The sequence below is a fragment of the Bombus fervidus genome, chromosome 15 (genome assembly GCF_041682495.2).
Source record: "Bombus fervidus isolate BK054 chromosome 15, iyBomFerv1, whole genome shotgun sequence".
NCBI classification, from domain to species: domain Eukaryota; kingdom Metazoa; phylum Arthropoda; class Insecta; order Hymenoptera; family Apidae; genus Bombus; species Bombus fervidus.
The window spans coordinates 8,176,448-8,197,414 of record NC_091531.1 but is presented as its reverse complement, the minus strand read 5'-3'; the positions used below and the strand labels follow the sequence as shown (position 1 = coordinate 8,197,414).

General features: G+C 31.9%; 2 protein-coding genes, 1 long non-coding RNA gene and 1 other non-coding gene across 5 annotated transcripts; 1 reads left to right on the top strand and 3 right to left on the bottom strand.

Moving 5' to 3' along the window:
• Positions 1 to 649: 649 nt before the first annotated feature.
• Pp2c1 (protein phosphatase 2C) lies at positions 650 to 8,624 on the bottom strand. 2 transcript variants are annotated; one of them, XM_072018260.1, is made up of 7 exons: positions 8,175 to 8,624; positions 7,455 to 7,805; positions 7,153 to 7,373; positions 6,935 to 7,081; positions 5,426 to 6,804; positions 4,922 to 5,298; positions 650 to 2,739 (listed from the first exon to the last, which is right to left on the bottom strand). In XM_072018260.1, the coding sequence occupies exons 1-6, from the start codon at positions 8,476 to 8,478 to the stop codon at positions 4,923 to 4,925; spliced, it is 2,778 nt and encodes a 925-aa protein (XP_071874361.1). In that variant the 5' UTR covers positions 8,479 to 8,624; the 3' UTR covers positions 650 to 2,739; position 4,922. The 2 variants fall into 2 exon arrangements, with proteins under 2 accessions (XP_071874361.1, XP_071874360.1); XM_072018259.1 differs by having other exon boundaries at positions 650 to 3,291; positions 8,175 to 8,623.
• An 861-nt stretch (positions 8,625 to 9,485) lies between these two features.
• LOC139995099 (uncharacterized) lies at positions 9,486 to 12,273 on the top strand. Its single transcript, XR_011801863.1, has 2 exons — positions 9,486 to 10,277; positions 10,475 to 12,273. It is a non-coding gene; the product is annotated as an uncharacterized lncRNA (long non-coding RNA).
• Positions 12,274 to 13,627: 1,354 nt separating this feature from the next.
• On the bottom strand, positions 13,628 to 17,364 carry LOC139995097 (protein maelstrom). Its single transcript, XM_072018264.1, has 10 exons — positions 17,186 to 17,364; positions 16,599 to 16,800; positions 16,125 to 16,508; positions 15,881 to 16,044; positions 15,554 to 15,802; positions 15,311 to 15,439; positions 15,166 to 15,208; positions 15,027 to 15,095; positions 13,917 to 13,976; positions 13,628 to 13,830 (listed from the first exon to the last, which is right to left on the bottom strand). Exons 1-10 carry the CDS (start codon positions 17,330 to 17,332, stop codon positions 13,814 to 13,816), a joined length of 1,464 nt encoding a protein of 487 aa, XP_071874365.1. The 5' UTR covers positions 17,333 to 17,364; the 3' UTR covers positions 13,628 to 13,813.
• LOC139995372 (U2 spliceosomal RNA) lies at positions 14,247 to 14,438 on the bottom strand. The gene has a single exon (XR_011801967.1). It is a non-coding gene; the product is annotated as a U2 spliceosomal RNA (small nuclear RNA).
• Positions 17,365 to 20,967: the final 3,603 nt, after the last annotated feature.

Here is a 20,967-nt window from a genome sequence, read left to right as displayed (position 1 = left end):
AATTCTTCTAAGGAATCATATTCTGTCGCTTCTTATATTTCTATTTACATTGTAATCCATCACCAATACTGTATTCGGATATATTTGTATGAGCGATGGTTTCAAAACAAAGAGAAAGTATTTATTATTGATATATAAGTTAAATCAATATCTAGCATGTACATTGTTATGTATGATATAAATTAACATTATACCTTTAAATATATGTGTATATGAGCTAAGCATATTCGTGAAAATGCCTATAAATAATATTATGAAATCACAGAAAAAGAAAAATCTGACTTATTTGTGTCTCTGTATATATGTAAAATTGTATTTTTTCAAATAACAGCATAGAAATATAAACAATCGTTTAAATTATTTGTGAAATATCCAATTTGCATCTCAGTACCATATAAGTTTGCTCAATTTTATTTTATTTGATAACTGTGCATAATTTCAGTCTTCTAAGAAGTATTTAAAACAATAGAAAGAACAGTGAATTAATTTGATTCTGTACTTTAGTAAGAATTGTAAACTTTTTAAACGTTTTTTATAACATAAAGTAGATAAATATTTTTTCCATAATTCAAGAGTTATATTCAAGTTTCTAGGCAAAGTACAACGAAGGCTTATGCTGGTATTCGCGAAGAAAATATTTTACTAAAAGCATTTGTATATTTCAGTTTATTTAATTAAAATATACAGATTTGAAACGTGATCACACATTTGTTCGAGTATGCCTCCTTCAACCTATGCTTAACCTGAGATAAACCGCTATAAATTTCCACTCTCTATACAATTCTGTGTTCCTTTCTTAAATCTTATTTCTTGCTTTTCCCGTTTATTTCGACTCTCAGAGAAAATACTTAGTTTTTCTATTTATTTGTTTTTAATTCACGTCCTATGTAACGAATGTTAAATCTACAAGCGCAGAACTAGACGGATCCTTTTTTCCTCGTCCACTTCTACATTTCTTTTCCTTCGTTACTATTATAATTTCTTATGTATATAAATAAACGCTAGCGAAGATTTTCTTTATGTCTCCTATGAGCACAATCATCTAAATCTTTTTTTTTTTAATTATATCTACATGTAGACGACTTACAAATATATGCGTTTTTATTTTACAATATGTATGTATATATATGCGCCTATATATTTATATATATTTACATACATATACAGTATATCTATATGTATAGATAGTGCTACTTGATCGCATGCACCAAGAAGAGATAGTGAATGTCCTTATTTTATGTATCTCAGATTTTATCTACCTTACAATATATTTCCTTTTTATCATTTGGTGTTTATATTTTCACTGGGTAATAATGAGAAAATTACTTTCTTCTTGGCTCATGATATATGTATGAATACACTTTATACATATATATATACAAATTTCAATGGTAACTATTGTAGGCACGTGTCATTATTTTCTTTCCTTTATCATACTATTTTCCTCTCTGTTTTTTGAAATAATTATGTCTCTCTCTGCACTGTCTATAATGAAACGGAAATATATAAAAATATTGATAAATTCGTAAAAGCATACACTTCTGAATGTTTTCATTTTCTTTTCTCGCTTGGTCAAATAATCCCAGAGAGATGGTAAATTTTCATCAAGTATGATCACTGTACTATTTCTATAAAAAATATTCCAACAGATAGAAGTTAACTAAAAATCATGTTATGAATAATCTTATTTTAACATAAAACACCCCCTAATCTTTAACAAACATTACTCTAGAGGACATACATATGCATATGGAACAAAATTGTAACACGTGGATGAGAATTTACCATCTCAATCTCTCTGACCATATTATTACTTCAGCACACATGCAACCAAACTTTTAAAATTATCCTGAAGTAAGTTTCACGTTATTCGCAAATTTTAAATAAACTTAAAAATAATCACCGCATTCGTAATAAATGAAAAAAAGCCTCCAATAGAATATGTTTCTATTTAACGATTTAAGCACACAATTATACGAAACATCTGCATCTCGATCATCGTTTTAACGATTCACTGTTCAACAGATCTCTAATTTTGCGAACTTCGAAAGGCGACTCCTGTAAATTTTTTCGAGCAAAACGCGACTCTGCCAACCGTTCTTTCTCAGTACCCACGGTCTGCCCTGTTTCACCCATAAAAATATACATGAACCGCCTTCTGATCGTTGCAAAATCGGGAAAAAGCTAAAATTTGTTAAAGAATAATTGTATACCCATAAACAAATAAATTTTTCAATTCTTTCACTCAACCGTTCGTTTTCTCTTTTTTTCAGCTGCTCTAAATGTAATCTAAATTTTGTATCGCATAACAGACAGTCGTTTTTCGTACCGCTTCGTACCAAGGTAGACACTATTCAAAATTATCGACGTGATTAAGCGAACGAATAAATACTTACAATAGTGAATACAATAAAATCGAACTACCTACGAGTCCCTTTTTTTCTTTTTTCCTTATTATATCGAAAGACTTTCTTAGATTTTGTGCTGTCATTGTATAAAGTTAAATATCCAAATTTCATGATTATACACGCCCGTTTCCTCTTAATATCGATCGAACGAATCTTGAACAGTCACCTCCATGTTTGGCCAAAGCGGATCGCTGATTTACGTACCTACGTACTAGATATTTTCATTTTTTTTTTTTTTTTTTTTTTTTTTTTTAAATCTTACTGTAAGCAAATCACATTTTCTCTTTAATGACTTGTTAATCCTCTTTGAAAGTCGCTCCCACGTAAAACACTGGAACATGTAAAGGAATCATTCAAAATAATTTCTACAAACCACATACGCACTCTGTAGTTACAGTTATCCTTTACTTCTTTTACTCTCATACTCACACATTTTATACATATGTTCGTGTTCCTTATCTTTTTCTATTTCAAGCTTCCTCAAACTTTACAATTAACATTTTAACAAGCTAGTCAAACATTAGAAAGCATAGAATTAAGAAAGGAATCATTTAATATTAAGCTGACAATTAATGATAATAATACACCACCTTATTGGTTTCAAAAAGTTGGAAATTATTTAAAGAGAATTTTTTAACAGAACCTGTTTTAAAACTATGCTTTTCGACCTAGTACCCAACAGGTCTTAAGAGCTATTCATGCAACAAATTCAAGTTTTTATAAATTGTCCTTTACAATATCATCTACAATGTATTGTACAATCTCTCTAATATTTTAATATTCGTTATACATTACATTGTAAAAGGTCTAACTTTACTTATGTTAAAATAGTAATTTCTTGTTCCAATTGTTGGTAATACTGGGTTCCAACTGGTTTTTTAATCTTAAACAATAATAAAAGTCTTAATATGTTATAAAATAATTACTAGATAAAGCAAATGTTTAGATTATAGTATTCATTTTAATCCTACAAGGTGCTATATTTTCTTAAGAAAGTGAAAAGTGATAAAAATGTACCTAGTTAGCTTTCTGATGGCAAAATCTATTCAAACAAAGTAGCATGGTGATCTATTACTTGAGAAAGAGGAATATTTTACTCAAACTTGAAAACCGATAACACTGATTTCTGAAAATCAAAAACTGTTCAAAAATTATCACTACGGCATGAAAAAAAGGAAATATTGCTACATTCGGGAAATTACATACGTGGATAACAGTAGAGATTATTTCAATGTATATATTATAATCTGCAGGAATAGTATATACAATTGAAAAGAAATACGCATGCAATTTACGATTGACGTGACAGTAGAACCTCAATTATTAAAACCCCGATTAATGGAACGATCGATTAACGAAAAATTCGATTATTGGAACATCGATTACTTAACGGAACGTTCGATTATTCAAACGGGTTGTCTAAGATGTAAGCAAGAGAAATATGTGTTTATGTCCAATGCGTGTATGTATGTTGTGTTTTCATTTCGGTTATGCTTCCTCTTTCTCTCTAATCGCTATTCATTGTATGTAGGTATGTACGATGTCTTTGGGTTATTATTAGCATTTATAGATTAGATCCTATTAGTAACGTTCTTATTGCTTACTACACACTCAGAAGCATTCGTTGCTTTAAAAACGAGTTTAAGATGGTTCGAAGCACAAAGAGAGAGGGTGGGGGGAGAGGGAGATAAATAGATAGATAGAGATAGAGATAGAGTACGGCTGCTGAAATAATAACATTGAAAAAAGTCGCCCAGTTGGCAGCTAAGTAAGATTGGGAAACAAAAATGAACACTGAAGAAAATTGTTAAATATTAATTCAAAAGCTTTTGTATTTGTGTAATACTAATGTATCTGCATGTATCTACAAAATATTTCACATTAAATGATCTTCCTTCGTATAAAAACAGAGTTACTCGATTATCCGTATGGACGTGCCATATTTTGTTTTGAATAATCGTATTAATGTATGCATTTTTCCAAACGGAACATGAAGAAATACGTTATACTATTCGATCGATTCTAAATATCTTTCAACGTGTGAAACTATGCAAATATGAAAAATACGATCAACTCTTGACCCGTAGTGTGCCGTGGAAGTAGTAAAACTTTACTATGTATCGATAAGAAAATTGTTTTCCTACTTAGCGTCCTCACATACTTATTACTAACAAATTGTTTTAAGAAGAAGTTAAAACTATTCTAAAATAGGAAACGATGGAAATTGTTGATGATTCTTATTTTTCTTTGCTTTTTTTAACAATTGGTCCGTAAAATGCAAACCCAATTCCACCGAGACATTTGGAAAATTGAGACAAGAGCTTGCCTATAGCATCTTCAAGTTTCAAGATAAAATGCAACAGTATAAACGAGAATAGTTAATCTCTCTCAACTAGATATACCTTTCCATGGAGATGAAAAGCAAGATGCAAAGTGAAGAAAAATTTGTTGAGGGTAAGAAATAATACCCTGTTTAATGTAACAAGCAGTGTAATTAATGTACGTTACCCTACCTCATTTTCCAAGACGTTTAATGCGAGATCGCGTGCTTAATGACCTAGCACTTGGGTTATAGGGTGATTTGACTCTCTTAGCCATTCCGGAACTAGAATTACATCCGGTGTTCGCAGGGCTAATCGTAGAGCAAGCTCCGTTCCCAGTATTACTGCTAGTTTGCTTTATACTGGACGACAAGGAGGAAGAAGACCTTACTCTACTTGACTGTAGAAATCCATTATTACTAGAATGCTTCAATTTACACGGTAAAGAGAGCCGACTTTGCTTTACTATTCCGTACTGATGTACTAATTGTGGAGATATCGTGTGACCAGTTATGTCTACATTACGTGAGCGTAGTGTTTTTACAGGTGTCGCTGCGATAGTATCCGACCTGGAATAAAAACAAATACAGATATATCAGGTAAGGAATTGCAAAATCATTTCATGCAAATGCAAGCTTAGTTTAAATACAAATTAATAGACACGATAAAAAAAGATCAAACGATAAGGAAACTAACCTGAGCCAACGTTGCGGAACAGTCGTATTATCTGAAGAACTTATAATAGACACGGTTCGCTTTATCCTCCGCTCGTTACAATTATTCGATCTATTACTTCTTCCCTGATCCCACTCTCTTGCGCTGAGACTAGCAGCCCACAATTGTTTCAACAGACCTTTGATAGACGGCCTTCTGATAGCTTTCACTGGCGTAGCTTTTTTCTCCAAATTTCTTTGGAAGCTATTTAGCGACGACAGCCTTTCCTGTACAGGTACAGTGGTAGCAACAGCCGTAGAACGAGCAATATTGGAATCCGTGCTAGGCCAGCTCATACTACTACTCGCGTCCTTTGTGGCTTGATTCGCTGGATCATTCTCGTCGACCGGGTTTGGACGATCCTCCGAACGTGTCCTCCTTTTAACGCATGGTTCTTGTAACATACATGACTCCTCAATCGTGTTAACTACACTCTGTGATATTGCACTGTGTCTTCGTTTAGTAGAAACAGCACTACCGCTAGTTTTGCTCGTCGAATTTCTCACACCTTCCTCCACCGTGTTTCCCGATACCGACAATTTTGTACTACGCGATTTAAGTCTAGAATTTACATATGTTTTCGTTTCCAACGAACCAGCATCCCCCAAAGTATTTCGCGAGTGTGCAGTTAAGCTGAGCCTTCTTGTACTTCGAACGTCTCTTCTTGAGGTTGAGAATAATGTTGTCTGTCTGTGACGAGATCCATTTAATATGTTAGCTTTTACTTCGTTCTCATTACAGCTAGTACTCGCTAGAACTACTTCATTGTTCTCTGTGGTACTAGTAGCGACTGTGGAAGAATGTGTACCATTACATTCACTAGAAAATGCACTTTGGTGTATCACATTTGAAACGTCAGGATCGTTTTTCATTTCTATCTCAGGTGATTGCCGAGATGATCTCGAATTTTTCTGCTCATTTAGTGTATTATTTTCAGTTGTCCTTATTGGTTGCCCCTCGATGGTCTTAGTCTTTTTTACTTCTGCCTCAAATTCGAGACTATTTACTTCTATACTGTTCTTTAATATTTCATTGGATGATAATTCTGCAGATTGAACATTTCCATCATCCAAATTTTCTGAGATATCTGCATGCTTTTCATCTTTTTGATATTGATTTTCTTCAATTTTTTCTAGAGGTGTACATATATTTTCTACATATGATTCCTTCTGATTCCCCTCAATTTCATCTGAAAAAGCTGGTATTTTAAGATCAACATAATGATTTATTATAGGAGAAGGCCTTGGTATGCTTGAAGAGACTTGATTACAGTTATGTCTTGTTGGAGCTTCTGCAAGCGTAGCAGTAGGTGTATGCATAGTACGATGTGTCACGACACACTCTTTCTGGCTCAATATAATCTTTAAGAACCAAAAAAACAAATTTGTTTATCAATCTAACCAATATCTTGCTTTGTATCTTCCAAATCATTTTTTCCTTCTTTTAATGATATTATTAAAGAGTTGAAGTATAACTTTTAATAATACATACCTCACTACGAGATGGACCTGGTGGATCTAACATTAATGTAACCACGCTTGTATTATCTGCACGTAGCCTCTTTAATGACCATTTCTCCAAAGCTCTATCTACTAGACTTTTCGAAGGATTTATCCATAGTTGAACATTATCAGCTTGCTGTTTAAAATAGGAATTACAAATATGTCTTTGTATGTTTAATATCTTATTCAAGTTCCTTTTAAACATACCCCATTACATGTTTGTTGAGAAGCAATCAGATGTTTCTCATTATGTCTATCTGCAGCTTGGACAATAGCCACTGCAGCTTGGGGTGTCAACATATTCCACAAACCATCTGTTCCAAAAATAAGGCAACGATGTGATTCCACATCAATCGCGACTACTTTAACATCTGGTTCTGGAGACACAACAAATGTGTTCAACTCTGAGTTGTAACTCCAAAGATCACCTATAAAATACGAGGTTATTAATCATCTAATGATCCATACATTCTTATAGGTTTTTCCCTAATATTTTAGTAGCAATATACCTAAGGATCTAGCAACAGCAAGAAACGGAATTTCATCTATATGAGTTGACCTTCGAACAGGTCCTTTGTGCCCAATACGAGGTCTGTTCCAAACAACTCTTGGAACTCCAGACTTGCTAACAACTTTACCACCAGACTCACGTATCCTCATCATTTCTGGCCCACTTTCCGGCTTATGGTCTTTGGTCAAAGCTTCTGCACGCCATTGAGGGTCACCGTCTACTTGGTATCCCAATATTATGCCAGAATCTCCTACATGACCCAGGTAAATTTTACCTTTACGAATGAAGGCTATACTAGCCGTGGTCCCAGCCGTAGATGGTAATCCGGATGCGGTTCTCGGCCACTTGTCTATCACAAAAATACATTCTCGTCAATATATATTTTTATTGAGAATTCCTGTCGAAAACCACATTCTATGATTCTTTGCTTCATAACGAACAAATTGCCCATAGAAAAACAAAAGATATCGAATATTTTCTCTCAACTACTTTTTCTCAGAGTTCGAACTTTCAGGTTAGCTCGGATTACATAACCTAAATTCTAACCTAATCGGGCACAGGTGGTGGGGGAAATACGCGGGACAATGAGAGAAATTCTTCAAAAAATAGTAGATGCATTAAGTTTCTTTGTAAATACGCGTGAAAAGTGATGAAATTTGGCGGGAAACGAGTGAAGTAGTAGAAATAACGGAACAAATGGCGGAAATAAGATTCTTACCAAGCTCCCGCCACATCGCATAGTGCGTGTTCACGTATCCGTCTTTGATGGCTCGCAGCACATCCTCGTCCCGATCGCTCCAAAAGTTTTTCTGCTTGACGATAACGTTCATCAGGTGTTCCTTTGCAAATGTGGCAGCTTCGCCGCCACCGTGGCCGTCGAATATCCCGAAAAAGGCATACTCCAGATCTTTGTCATCCGGTGTCGATTGAAAGGCCACGCTGAACATGTCCTCCATGTACTTACGACCGCCCTGATTACAATGTCCGGTCACTCTTAGGTTAACCCCAATACTCAACGGCATGATGGAACACGCCGGTGACCACGGGATGTCAAGAAGACGAAAGTCTACCACTTCCTTTAACTACGCACTGTTTCGACACTCAACACGCACAGGGAACGGAAGCCTCGTATTTACTGGGTAGGTCTGCGCGTAGCTCGAGGGACGCACACATACTCCAACGATCATGGCCCCACACGGCACAATGACGTTGCGCGCTCCGGAGTAGGGCAGGAGGGGTCGTCCCCTCCACGATTTCACCGTCACCAATGCGCCTACCACTATACTCCGACGTTTCTCGAGAATCTTCAAACCGAGTGCTTTTGAGCAACGCAATTTATTTATCTGGGAACCTTCCTTAACCTATAAACTCACCTTTATTAATCTACCTTATAACTATAGAAAAATTATTTATTATACCTTAAGAGGTAAAAGTAATCATTCAAATTGCTACAGTATAGTTTGTAGTTATAATGTAGTAGTGGTAACTTCTGAACATTTTAGGTTTTCTACCGAGCCCTGCTAACGTCCTTCCTTAAGAGTTACTTTCGACTTGATAAATTTCTTAAGTTTCAACTATAAGTATTAACTACCTATATAAAACTAATTCTTAAAGTTATTACCATTATTATTTCATAATTACAATGTATATAGTATTGGTAATTTCTGAACATTTTAGATTTCCAACTTAACTCTGCTATGTCTTTTATTACAAGTTACTTTCGAAACGACAAATTTCTTAAGTCTGAGTTATAACTATCAACTACCTATACAAAATTAATTCTTTAAATTATTAGTGTGGTCTATAAATGGTCTTTGAACATTTTAGGATTTGAACTTAACCCTACTACATCTTTCATTATAAGTTGCTTTCGACTCAGTAAATTGTTCGAATTTGAACCAGATAAGTATCAGCCACTTGCATAGAAGTAATTTTTCGAGCTATTAGTATGCATTGTAATTACAACGTAATATTGGTCTGAACATTTTATATTTCTAATTTAGTCCTACGTCCTTCGATTCAGTTGTTAACAAATTTCTTATGTTTGATGAAAATACTGGAATCACTCGTTACGTTAAGTATTTTTGTAAAATATTGAATTTCCGTTCTGAGACAGAAAAATTGCAGTGGCAGGGTTTCAAATCGATTGGCGCGCAGAAAGTTCCATGCGGAAGCGTATACGATATATGTATATATTATCAATGCGTTCGATAATTTGCAAAACGCATCATGTATACGTATTTCCAAGATAACTATTCCCGTTAGTTCGATTCTCATGTAGCATATGTTCCCCGACGTATAAGTTAACGTATAGCGGTTCCATAATCACGATTGGACGATTCGATTTGCCGCGCTTCGAATTTAACCGGGAAACTAGATGTGCCCCTTTGAAATTTCCAAAAACTCTCCGTAAACAGCAACTTGGTAACATTACCTCGGTTATATTACCCTCACCGACGACCACCACACGCAGAGCGGTATCGCATCCCCCTTTCGTTTCACCGTTTCCGTCCATCCCCACTGTCGTGGAAACTTTTACCCCTTCCCTTCCCCCACCATTCCCCTGACATAGGGCCGGCCCATCAACGTCGCGGTGCTATTCATGCCGCGCATCTCGGCTCACGCAGTTGCTGCGTTGCCACGTGTCCTCCGACGAACCTGAACTTTCTTGTCCAGCTGGTGACTCTCGAAGTCTTGAACATGTCTTTTGCAAAATTCTTTCCAAAATTAAAATATAATCTTACATAAATGCACATTATAACATATAATTACCTTAATTATCAAATTATCATAACTTTTTGTAAAAGAGAACCAGATTGGGGTAAGGATAAATAAAATATGGAATACTATAACATATAATATCTTCGGTTGTTTCCAGATTTAAGTTTCCCTCTTCGTTTGAATATATATTTGCATGTTTTAATGTTGTAAACATGTGACACAAGTTTGTAAGGTATAGATATGTCGAGTATATAATTTGCTGTTAAGGAGTGTAGAATTATTGTTACGTTTTTTTAGGTGGTTTTGCGGACAAAAACGGGAAATGAATGCGAACCAAGTGAAAAGCAAACATTCTGTTTTGCCAGGCTGTGCAGTTATCTCTTTCCAAGAGCAAAACACGGGGCACGTGTTTGAACTTGTTCGCCTCACGAATTGGCAACGCTGTACTTCGTTCAAAATAGCACTCCCAGCTGGCGGCTTTCGCTTAACATCCGATAGGCTATAGTTTGATGAGAACTGTTTTTGACTTTATCGCTAAAGTAGAACCGTTTTCGTTCATATTTTGTTTTCCGATTTTGTTCGCCAAAAACCACGGTTAACAATTTCTATGATTCGCTAAGCGATCAGAGATACGGTCGATATGTGTCATCGATTGCATCATCTCTTCGAAAAGATGGCTGTTCTTTTCTGCTTGGAAACAGTTATGCGGAAACACGGCAATCAGCAATTAAGCTATTTCTTTCGAATTTATTATTAATATTAGATTTGTTATATGATTAGGACTGTTAATTTTCCAAAGAAATAACTATCGCAATATCTTTATCGTTGAAGTTTGATTACTGATTGTACTGTTAAATTAATAAATGTAATAGTTTTAAAAGTAAATGAAGTTTGGAACTGTCAGAACAGTTGTCGCGCTACCATCTACCGACAATTGGCAGAATTACTGAAAGATCAGATAATAGAAAATAATATAAAAATAAACGCGTAACTAAATAAATAAAGCTGCTTTTTGCAAAGCACTGAAGTCTATTTAATATCTGTTTGCAAAAACAGTATATATTACAATTGTTAAAAAAAATTTTGCTATATGAAAATTTTCAAATGGTTCTATTATACCGACGCATACCTTAATTCAATGCAAAACACTTTGCAAACAGAAAATTGCACTGTCTTACATGCCATACACACACGCACGCACGCATACACACACACACGCGACCACACGACCACACGATCTATCTATAATAATATTATATATATAAATAATCTTTACAATATTCGGTATATAATTACAATAATAATAATGAACCCTTTTCATGAATATAATTAATATAATTCAAAATAAGTAATAGAGTGAATGTCAATCTGTAATTAATCCTTCCTGAATTAATTAAATAATTGAACAATTATTGAGAAGTGTTAGCAAAATACAAATTTAAGATATATTTCATATTTTATGTTGTAAGTATAAGACATTGTATAATTAATTACTAACGAAATTATTTTATTTATTATTAGTATGAGCGGAGTTATTTTTTCGCGGAACAACGGGATGCGAATTTTAAATCTGTTTCCAACGCGACGGGTCGGATGATTCAGGAACCTTCTCAGGAATTAGGAACAAGTCGGTGCAGGTTTTGTGCAGTGTGCAGGTTCAGTCCTGTCCAGGCAGACCTAACGACATCTTCAAAGTACTGACGTGTTGTGTTACTAAGCCAAGCCGAATGCATCGATTGTGTCAGAGAAAATTGCTTGATGACGTTTGTTTCGTGATACAGTATAGCGGTCTTTTATTTCAAAAGTATCATTCACTTCGCTGTATGCATTGATTCTCTCATGTGTAATGTGTATCCTTTTTGCAATTGAAATTTGTTTCTCTTAAATGCGAATTCTAACCTTTATGTTTACATATTATGTATTTCAGTATGTATATCAGATCAAAGTAAACTGAATATCATACTTGAAATCTGACGTTACATTTAATAAATATATGTAGTTACAAGTACATACGAGTCGTCTGTGTTATAACATAATGTTCTGTCATTGATGGTAATTGTATTATATTATTAATAAAGTATGAATGAAACTATTAATATGGATAAATTGAATCCTTAATTTTTATTTTGTTTTATATGTTGGTGTTTGTAAGAATTTCTCATTTTGTAAATAAAATTTAAGACGATGTAAATATAACCAAATTTGTATATAAACAAAATCTATACAAAATAAATATACGTCTATACCTTGTAATAAATTCCCGTAATGTAATATTAATAATACGTAATTACAATTATTTTGATAATTTGATTTTTTTATATACAATATTTCCCCTTCAGTTGTGTTTATTTTAATACAAATTTAATAAGCATATAAAAACAACATTTTGGTACAAATTATATACAATTATTTCTCTTACATAATTTTGAATGTCTTATATTTTTATCAAAAGCACTATAGAAAAGGATAAAAGAATCTCTCTTCGATCGTCATTTTGCCTTATAGATTTTTGCTAAACTTGATCGCAACTTGACGGAAAATCAAAATATTGGTAAAGGTATATTCAAGAGAAGTAGGTATATGTATATACTTGGGAAAAGAACGGAAAATTAAGCATATCTCTTTGTATTATGAAATCCTACTTATTTGCTCTGCTATCAACAGAGGTGCAGAAACATTATGGAGGTATCAGACGAGGAAACGAAATTATAATTAAGAGAATATCTATATTTCGTGACCAAACAATATCGACCCATTAGCCAATGAAATTGATAATGAATAAATAATTTCAGGCCATTCTTTTATGGATTTTTCTGAATAATAAAATTTTACTTAAGTGTAAGTACAAAAATATAACGTATAATAAAGAATTCCATTAGTATGGAGCTATATGTACTATCGACTTCTATAAAATATCAGTTTCGGGCTCAAGTTTAGAAACTATATGTTCATAGAGTATTACCATATTGATGACTTAAAAATTAACGTCTGTTAAATGAATTCCATCCATTTTATTTTTAATAAATAATTTATGTTTATACATATTATGTTTCGCAACAACATATATACATAGACAGTTATCTAACTTGGCGGCACGCCGTCGCCAATTCGAAATGTATGAGTCAGCCATGCACGCGAAGAATGTACGAATCAGCCACTTGTAAGAAGTAAGACTAATTCCACGAAATACTATCATTTATGGAAACCCTCGCATTCTTGAATAACTTTAACCTTTCTTGAATAAAATTTATACATAGTCTAAGAGATATCCAAAACACAACGGTATGAAAACAGAACCAGAATTAAAATCACAAAAACTTTTATAAAGCAATCTAGCATTCTAAATCTTGTAATAACAAAATTACAAATTATTCTGAGATTCAAGGTTTAGATAATAAAATTCACTTTTATTAAAAATTAATCGTATATTTTCTTTATGAACTTTGGTAACAGATCGTGTCTTTATCCTTCATCTTTCTTTATGTCTAAGTTTGTAACAAAATATTGTTCTTTTTTCATAAAACAAATTACACAAAAGTTATGTAAGTCTTATTTGTAAGAGCGTATAACAAAGATTCCATACGAATTTGTTGTCACAGAAAAGTCCAATCTCTTTCATACCAAAAGCTATCTGTCCTAACATTTTGCACGTCCTGCACACAAATGTAAAGTAAAATTTATTATAAAATCTTTAAACGTAATTATATATTAAGATTCAATTTAATATATAAAATTTTACCTCTGCCCAAGGGCAACTTGAACTTTGTAGTATCTTTTTTAATAACTGTACCTCGTCCTCCTATATTGAAACAAATAAAGATTTTAAAATTAGAAAGACTTCACATAAATTGTACCATATAATCCGTAAAAAGTAAAGAAAAATATCAATATGTTTTATTATAATATATTTTACTGAAATTATTTGTGCACTATTTTTCTTAAATTACTATAATTAACTTTCACATTTTGTAGATAAAAAGGTACTACAATTAAACAAGTATTATTTGTATATCTTAACTAAAATAATGTTCAAAGTAATAAACGTAAAAGATTTTTATGTTTTTAAATAAATTATCAAGCCAATCCTAGCGGCACTGCAATGCTAGGCTGACTTACGACAGAGGTGGAGCAAGCACCAACTCTCCGTCAGATTCCAAAAATCAGTTTAATATTCTGACTTCCCAATGGGAAGTGTATCAGATATTAAGCTGATAAGAACAGATACTACACTTTGATCTTAGCCATAAGGCCGAGAAGCGATAACAATTCTGATTTTCTTTCCGAATATAACATCCATATCTCCCGAATTTCCTAGCGAGAAACGGTACTCGGAAGAAACCACCTAGCGGTGAGGTTTTCAACTACTTTTACTTATGTATAGGGTGTAAGACAAGCATATATCACGATTCATAAGACTGATTCTATCCTTGATTTAAGAGAGATTATGTAATTAAAGATATTGCATATCATAAACAAATTTTTGGAAATTCTAAGGCAAAGTCAATTATGTGGTATTTTTATCTAATTAATTTTCACCGAATAAATTAATAATACGGATATAATCAAATGTACTAATATTTTTCTTACACTCTATACACAAAGTAGAATAGTTGGACACCCTAACCTAACCCTAGCCAAACTCTAACCTCACCATTAAGGGTAAGTGATTTCTCAAGGCTACCGTGTACAAAGTATACATTTTCATTGACATTTTCTTTATACTCGCTATAATTTTTTTGTTTCTTGTATACATTATATCTTTTTAACTCTCCTTTGAAATATAGGTAATTGAAAATTCATAAAATATATTTAAAAAGAAAAAAATAATTTCTAGAAATTAATGTCTCACCAATTGGAGGAAAATTGGTAACATCGTTTAAAAGGTCGAAGGTCTCCTGTGTTCCACTAAGAGCTTTAGCTAAAATATTATAAAATATTTAGTTATATCGCACAGAATCGATGTAAGTAGGTCATAAAAATATACTTACCCATTGTTTTAGGTGCACGCAATGGTCGCATTGGCAAATTTAGCTAAAAGTTTGAGAAATAAATTATTTTCAAATTGTATATTTTGTACGTTCTAATCAACTACTTGGAAGTTTAGTCGCAACAGTTTGAAACACTTGTACTTACAGCTGCAGTGTTGGATTTGGATGTACCAGCTTTAGCATGATCAATTATGTCCACTTTACTCTCCATTCGTCTATTTTGCTCTTCTTTGTAAGATCGTGCAGATACCTTAGTCCTATACTCTGCAGATACCTAATTATATTGAAGAAATTTTATATTTGTCAGAATATGAAACAATATCACCCTCTCTCTCTCTCTTTTTCTCACATATTTTTATATAATGAAAATCAACAATTTATTACTCACTCCATTCACATCAGCAATTGTTATCTTCTTTTCAATTATTTTTAAAGCCTTTATCTTCAGATCAATGTTATCAGTATTTTCATTAGCAGCATCTTGCTTATTAAATTCGAGGGAATTCTTGTATGGACAATGCACACCTTCGATCATTTCAATATTCATGTATTCACAGCAATAATCACAAATTGTCATACCCCATCTTGTTACTATGGATTTGCTGCAGTACTGAGGTACATCTACAATTTTATGGAACTATATGGAAACCAAAATAAACTGTTATTAAGGGTATTATATAGTATTGTTGATTGGAAGTATTTTTTGTATGCATACTTCACACTCGAAGCCACGTGTATTGGATAAGAAGTCTTTTGCAAATTCCTTTTCAGCAAGAACAAGAGGAATGCTACGATTGTCTACGCTCCGTACAGCAGCGTTTCGTAGTTCTGCAAACAATGCTTCTATCGAATAGATTAGATAGTCGTCAACAGGTTCACCTAAAATACAATTACTAATTAAAAACGTTGCCAAAATTTTGTATTATCTTCTGTACACTGTTATAAATATTCATAGTTACCGCCTGCTTCATTCAATCTCTGTAGTAGTGATTCCACAACAGGACATAAGTTTTTCATAGTGAACAATGGAGGATACCTTCTCCCAGTCTTATTACTTTTCATAAATTTGGAGAACTTATCAAACATAAGTGCGAAGTCACTTTCTCCATCATCTAATTCTATAGGGATTTGGTGTGTTTCCTGACTGGTTTCTAGTGCATCTCTTTTCCATCCTAAAGGTATTTTTACCTTTAATATTTCATGGTATATGTTTTGAATACCATTTTGTATACTAAATTCTGCAACTGCAAATTCTGCAGGACAAAAGTCATACTTGTTAATTCCTACGTCTCTTCTATAAAACCAATTGACATGTATGAATATGAATTTTAGATTTTGCAAGTCTGTAACAAATGACAATATTAAATGTTAAATAATTAATCAATATCTTATAAGTTCTTATTAGAAAAGAAGATTTAATTTGGAATACTTACTATTATGTTGTACACCCATACAAACTATAGATTCTATGTATTGAAGCATATTTTGCTGAAATTCCTCCTCTCTCTTTTCTTCTAACTCTAGCTGAGCTACATTTTCACCAATTGTAGTTCTGTTACCTACTGTCATCTGACCTTTAATCTTGTTATCTTTTGCTTTAGTCTTATAAATTCCCTTTTCATGTGGAGGAAGGTTCTATAATAACATAAAATTATATAAAATACCATATTTTCCATTAAAAAATTTTATCAACAAATAACTTAAAAATCATTAATATCACATATTCTCTTGAATATCACTTTATATATAGGGACATCAAAAAATTAGTTTGAAAAATTTCTCAGTCAGTTATTCTACTGTTAAAATGACCTTTGTATGTTAACACAAACATTTACATTCAAATTCTTCTAAATGTTCATATTATGTAAGTATTTTAAATAATTATATATATTTTTAAATTAGAGTTATCTATTAAATTGGAATATTTTTTATTCAAAGAATGGTACGTGGTCAGTTAAATTATTGAAATAAATTGTTAAATAAATTGTTAAATAAATTGCCGAAATATGAAATATATCACCTTCCAGTCTTCGCTACAAAGTGATGAAAGTTCTTTCATATTTCTTGGGACAAGTATACCACGCTTCTTTTGCTCTTTCGCCCAATCAAGAGCAAAGAAATAGAATGCATTTTTCGACATATCTATATAATGCTCAACAATCCACATTCGACGGAAAACCGGGAAGAACTGTTCCTTTGTTTGATTTTACAACGCATAGAGCTGACATTTGTTGGTAGTGCCATCTTCAATACTGAGGAATTAAAATAATTTGAAATACGAATTACAATCACACGTTGTTTGATTATTAATTATAAATTATGGAATTTTTATATTATATGAACATTGGATAGGACATATATTGACAGGTTGGAGGCAAAGAATATGGAGAATATTAATATTACTAATATATTGTATAATATACACATTAGTTATGAAATTATAATATATAATATTTATATATTGAGATTTAGATAATAATCGTTTTCAAAAATAATTTTAATTTATTATTGTGAGAATATGAAGCAGTTCTCTCATTTTTAAGTTATTATACAATAATATATTGACAATGGAATTAATTAGAATTATGCTATCGACAATTCATAACGTATAAATATATATATATATAGAAATAATTACTATCAGTGAATAAATATTACATATAAATAATAATAGTTGATGAAAGTTAACTACATGATTGAATAATATAGTAAAAACGAAGTTAGAGTTACATATAGTTATAACTGTATATAACTGTATATATATACATACAGTTGGTCTCGAAAATATTCGGGCACTAGTATAACTTTGACTTCTATGTTCTATGTCTGAAATAAATACACATAAAAAAACAAAAATGTTTTGCAGTCTATTGAGGTATAGTATGTCTAGGTGTCAGAAACTAAAGAACTTTTGACTTCAAACAAACCGTTGTTTAAGTATTAGAAGAAATATCAGAACGAAGTGAATTTTCATCCCACAAAAATATTCGGACACCTTATAAATTATTGTTAAAAATACTAAAATGGTAATTTTTTTAAAAAAGTTGATGTTTTACCCGATACCCCGTTTGTTAAATAATATGTCTCAAGCAGTTTAATATGTTGAAGATTAATGTTTAATTAATAATTGATACTGCATGTTTTCCTTCCTCTACACGAATTTATACGAAATTTCCCTTTAGCATCTATTGTTGCTCTTGTCAATATATCCAATATGTCTAATATTCTTGCAAATTAAAAATGCATCTTTCTTCGGTTTACCTTGTAATGCTTAGGCAACAGTACATAATTAATTAATAAATATTTTATTCTTGATAAATTACAAATCAACAAATTTTTTATTTCTGATATCTGTAAACTGTATCGTAATATTTTATGTTATACGCTTTTACAACATTGTATGTAAATAGCAAAAAAAATATACTGATTTATTAACTGAGTACTGAAACATAAATCAAAGATAAATGAATTTAAAATTTGTGAGAATACTTCAGTACCGATAAATTTTCTTTGTTAATATTATATTAGCTCATGCATGTTTATTTTCTTTGCGTTTCAGTCTAACGTATGGACCTCTTTAGTTGTAACATGATACGCTACTTCTCGAAAGCATATTAGGTATCTTTTCTAGGAATTTGGCGACTACCATACCAGTACGCGCTCGACTTGTCGATGATTTCTCTCTTTCTACTTCTTTAAACCGAAATTCGCTGCATAAGCTGTGGCGCGGGGGTCAGTTTAGAGTCGAAACTCGAAGCAACTGGACGTTTGTTTTTGTTATTGTTACTTCGGGATGGGTGTTGTCTTTCTGCAGTGTAATAATAGAATGGAATTTCCTCTCTGTTATAAACATTTTTTAGTGCTGAAACCGACGCTATTTTTTAATTAACGTACGTTTCTACTCAATAATTTATTACAATCTTCTATTACCTATTATTTGATTATCTTTGTTGTGTTACCATGTTTTTAGTTGTCACATTTGCCGGTAGCTCGTATAATGAGTTTTAAAAAAACAGTTTAACCTTGACCATTGTTTCATTTTTGTACAATTTGTTCTTTTAATACATTTATTCTATTGTTTTGGTCTTTCTTTGTTGAGATCACCAGCAGATTATGAGGGAACTTAGGAAACATTAGAAGGACGCCACGAAATTAACAAACATGGCGCGGAATGAAAAAGGATGAAAGGTGATCGGCGATAAATTCAACAAGTTCTCGTGGAGATTTGGTAACATTTGATTCATTTTAATAGAGACAAAATCATTTATACGTTTGTTTTCTAATATTATTGAACAATTGGTAACGTTTATTTAGTATTCGATCAGTATACATTTTTAACGACCAATTCATAATCTTAATATAATTGATACATAATAGAACAGAATTCTAAATTAATTTCGTGGTTCATTACGAATACTAAGATGGAAATAGACAATATTAAAGAAATTATTTTATTATATTACTTAATTACATTTGATATTCACTGATAGGTTTGAACATATTTTGCGCATCGCGTCTTTTTCGTATTACGCAGCTTTGTTTAACTGTAAAAAAGGGCGCGCCATATTTTATCGGTATAAACTATGTTCGAAACTATAATGGCGGACATTCACTGTATAATTTTTATAAATCAATTATATTATGAAATCGTAAACATTTAACAATTATTTAACAATATTAATAATATTTTTAGTGTATTAATTGAATATTTGATGTTATTAATATAATAGCAATATTTTCATGAACAAACTCGGAGTTGTTAGAAGAAAAAGAGATATGAAAAAAATATGTTGCTTCTTTTCTTTAACTCCTACCCTTTAATAAAGTTTTTCTTTCAGAGAATTTTTGTGATCGCGCGCAATGCGGTCGTTAGAGTCGGTGTTTGTTGCGTTATATTATTTTCAATATTCTTTAGAGCATATAGCTCTCATTAAATTTCATCATAATAATCATACAAGAAATTAGAGTCAATGTGTTTGCCGATTGTTATTTGAACGGGCGCGGTAATATGTAGTTTTTTATTTTTCTTTTTTTTATGAATCCTTTTCTCAAACATTCGCTTTCGGTGATAAAGTGGCAGGTCTCGTAAGAGGATAAAGCCTCTCCTGGAGTTCAAGAATGTAAGTATTTTTGTATACTGTACTTTAATTTATTTTATTATTCGTATTTTAATTGATTTATTAATAGTTTCTGTTGAAATAGAATATTAAAGTTTCAATATTAAAATATACAATAGAAATGTTTAACATGGTTTGGCAATCATTAAATTCTTATCATTTTTAGATTTTAAATTTTTATTTTAGTGTTACAATTTTTAGATTTTAATTGTAATCAGTCTTTATAAGAATTTCAACTGTTATTGTCAGAACTTAAAACTTGTATAGAGTTCTATCTTTCATCATTTTTAACTTTTTAAACAATAAGCAGTATATATTTCAGAACAGACTATAATTTTTCACGTGTTTTGTTATAGGTTTTTCACTGTTTCCTGTTCATTGGGAAGGATGGAGTGGTGCTTTGCAACTAAGCATGTAAGAATCTTTGCATATTTTATCCCAATTAATATTATTCTTTGTATTTTGCTGTAATTACATATTTATTAAAGAATAAGGTCAGATTTTTAATTTTAATATTAGAATATTTTTTATTATTAAAGTTTCAAGTTTTCATAGAGTACCACATCTCATTATCTTAAATTTTTTGAACAATCATCATTGTGTGTTCCAGAACTAATTATAATAATTCATTTTTTGTTAAAGGATTTTCACTCCTTCCTCTTCTTGTTCCATCAAAAGGACCTAG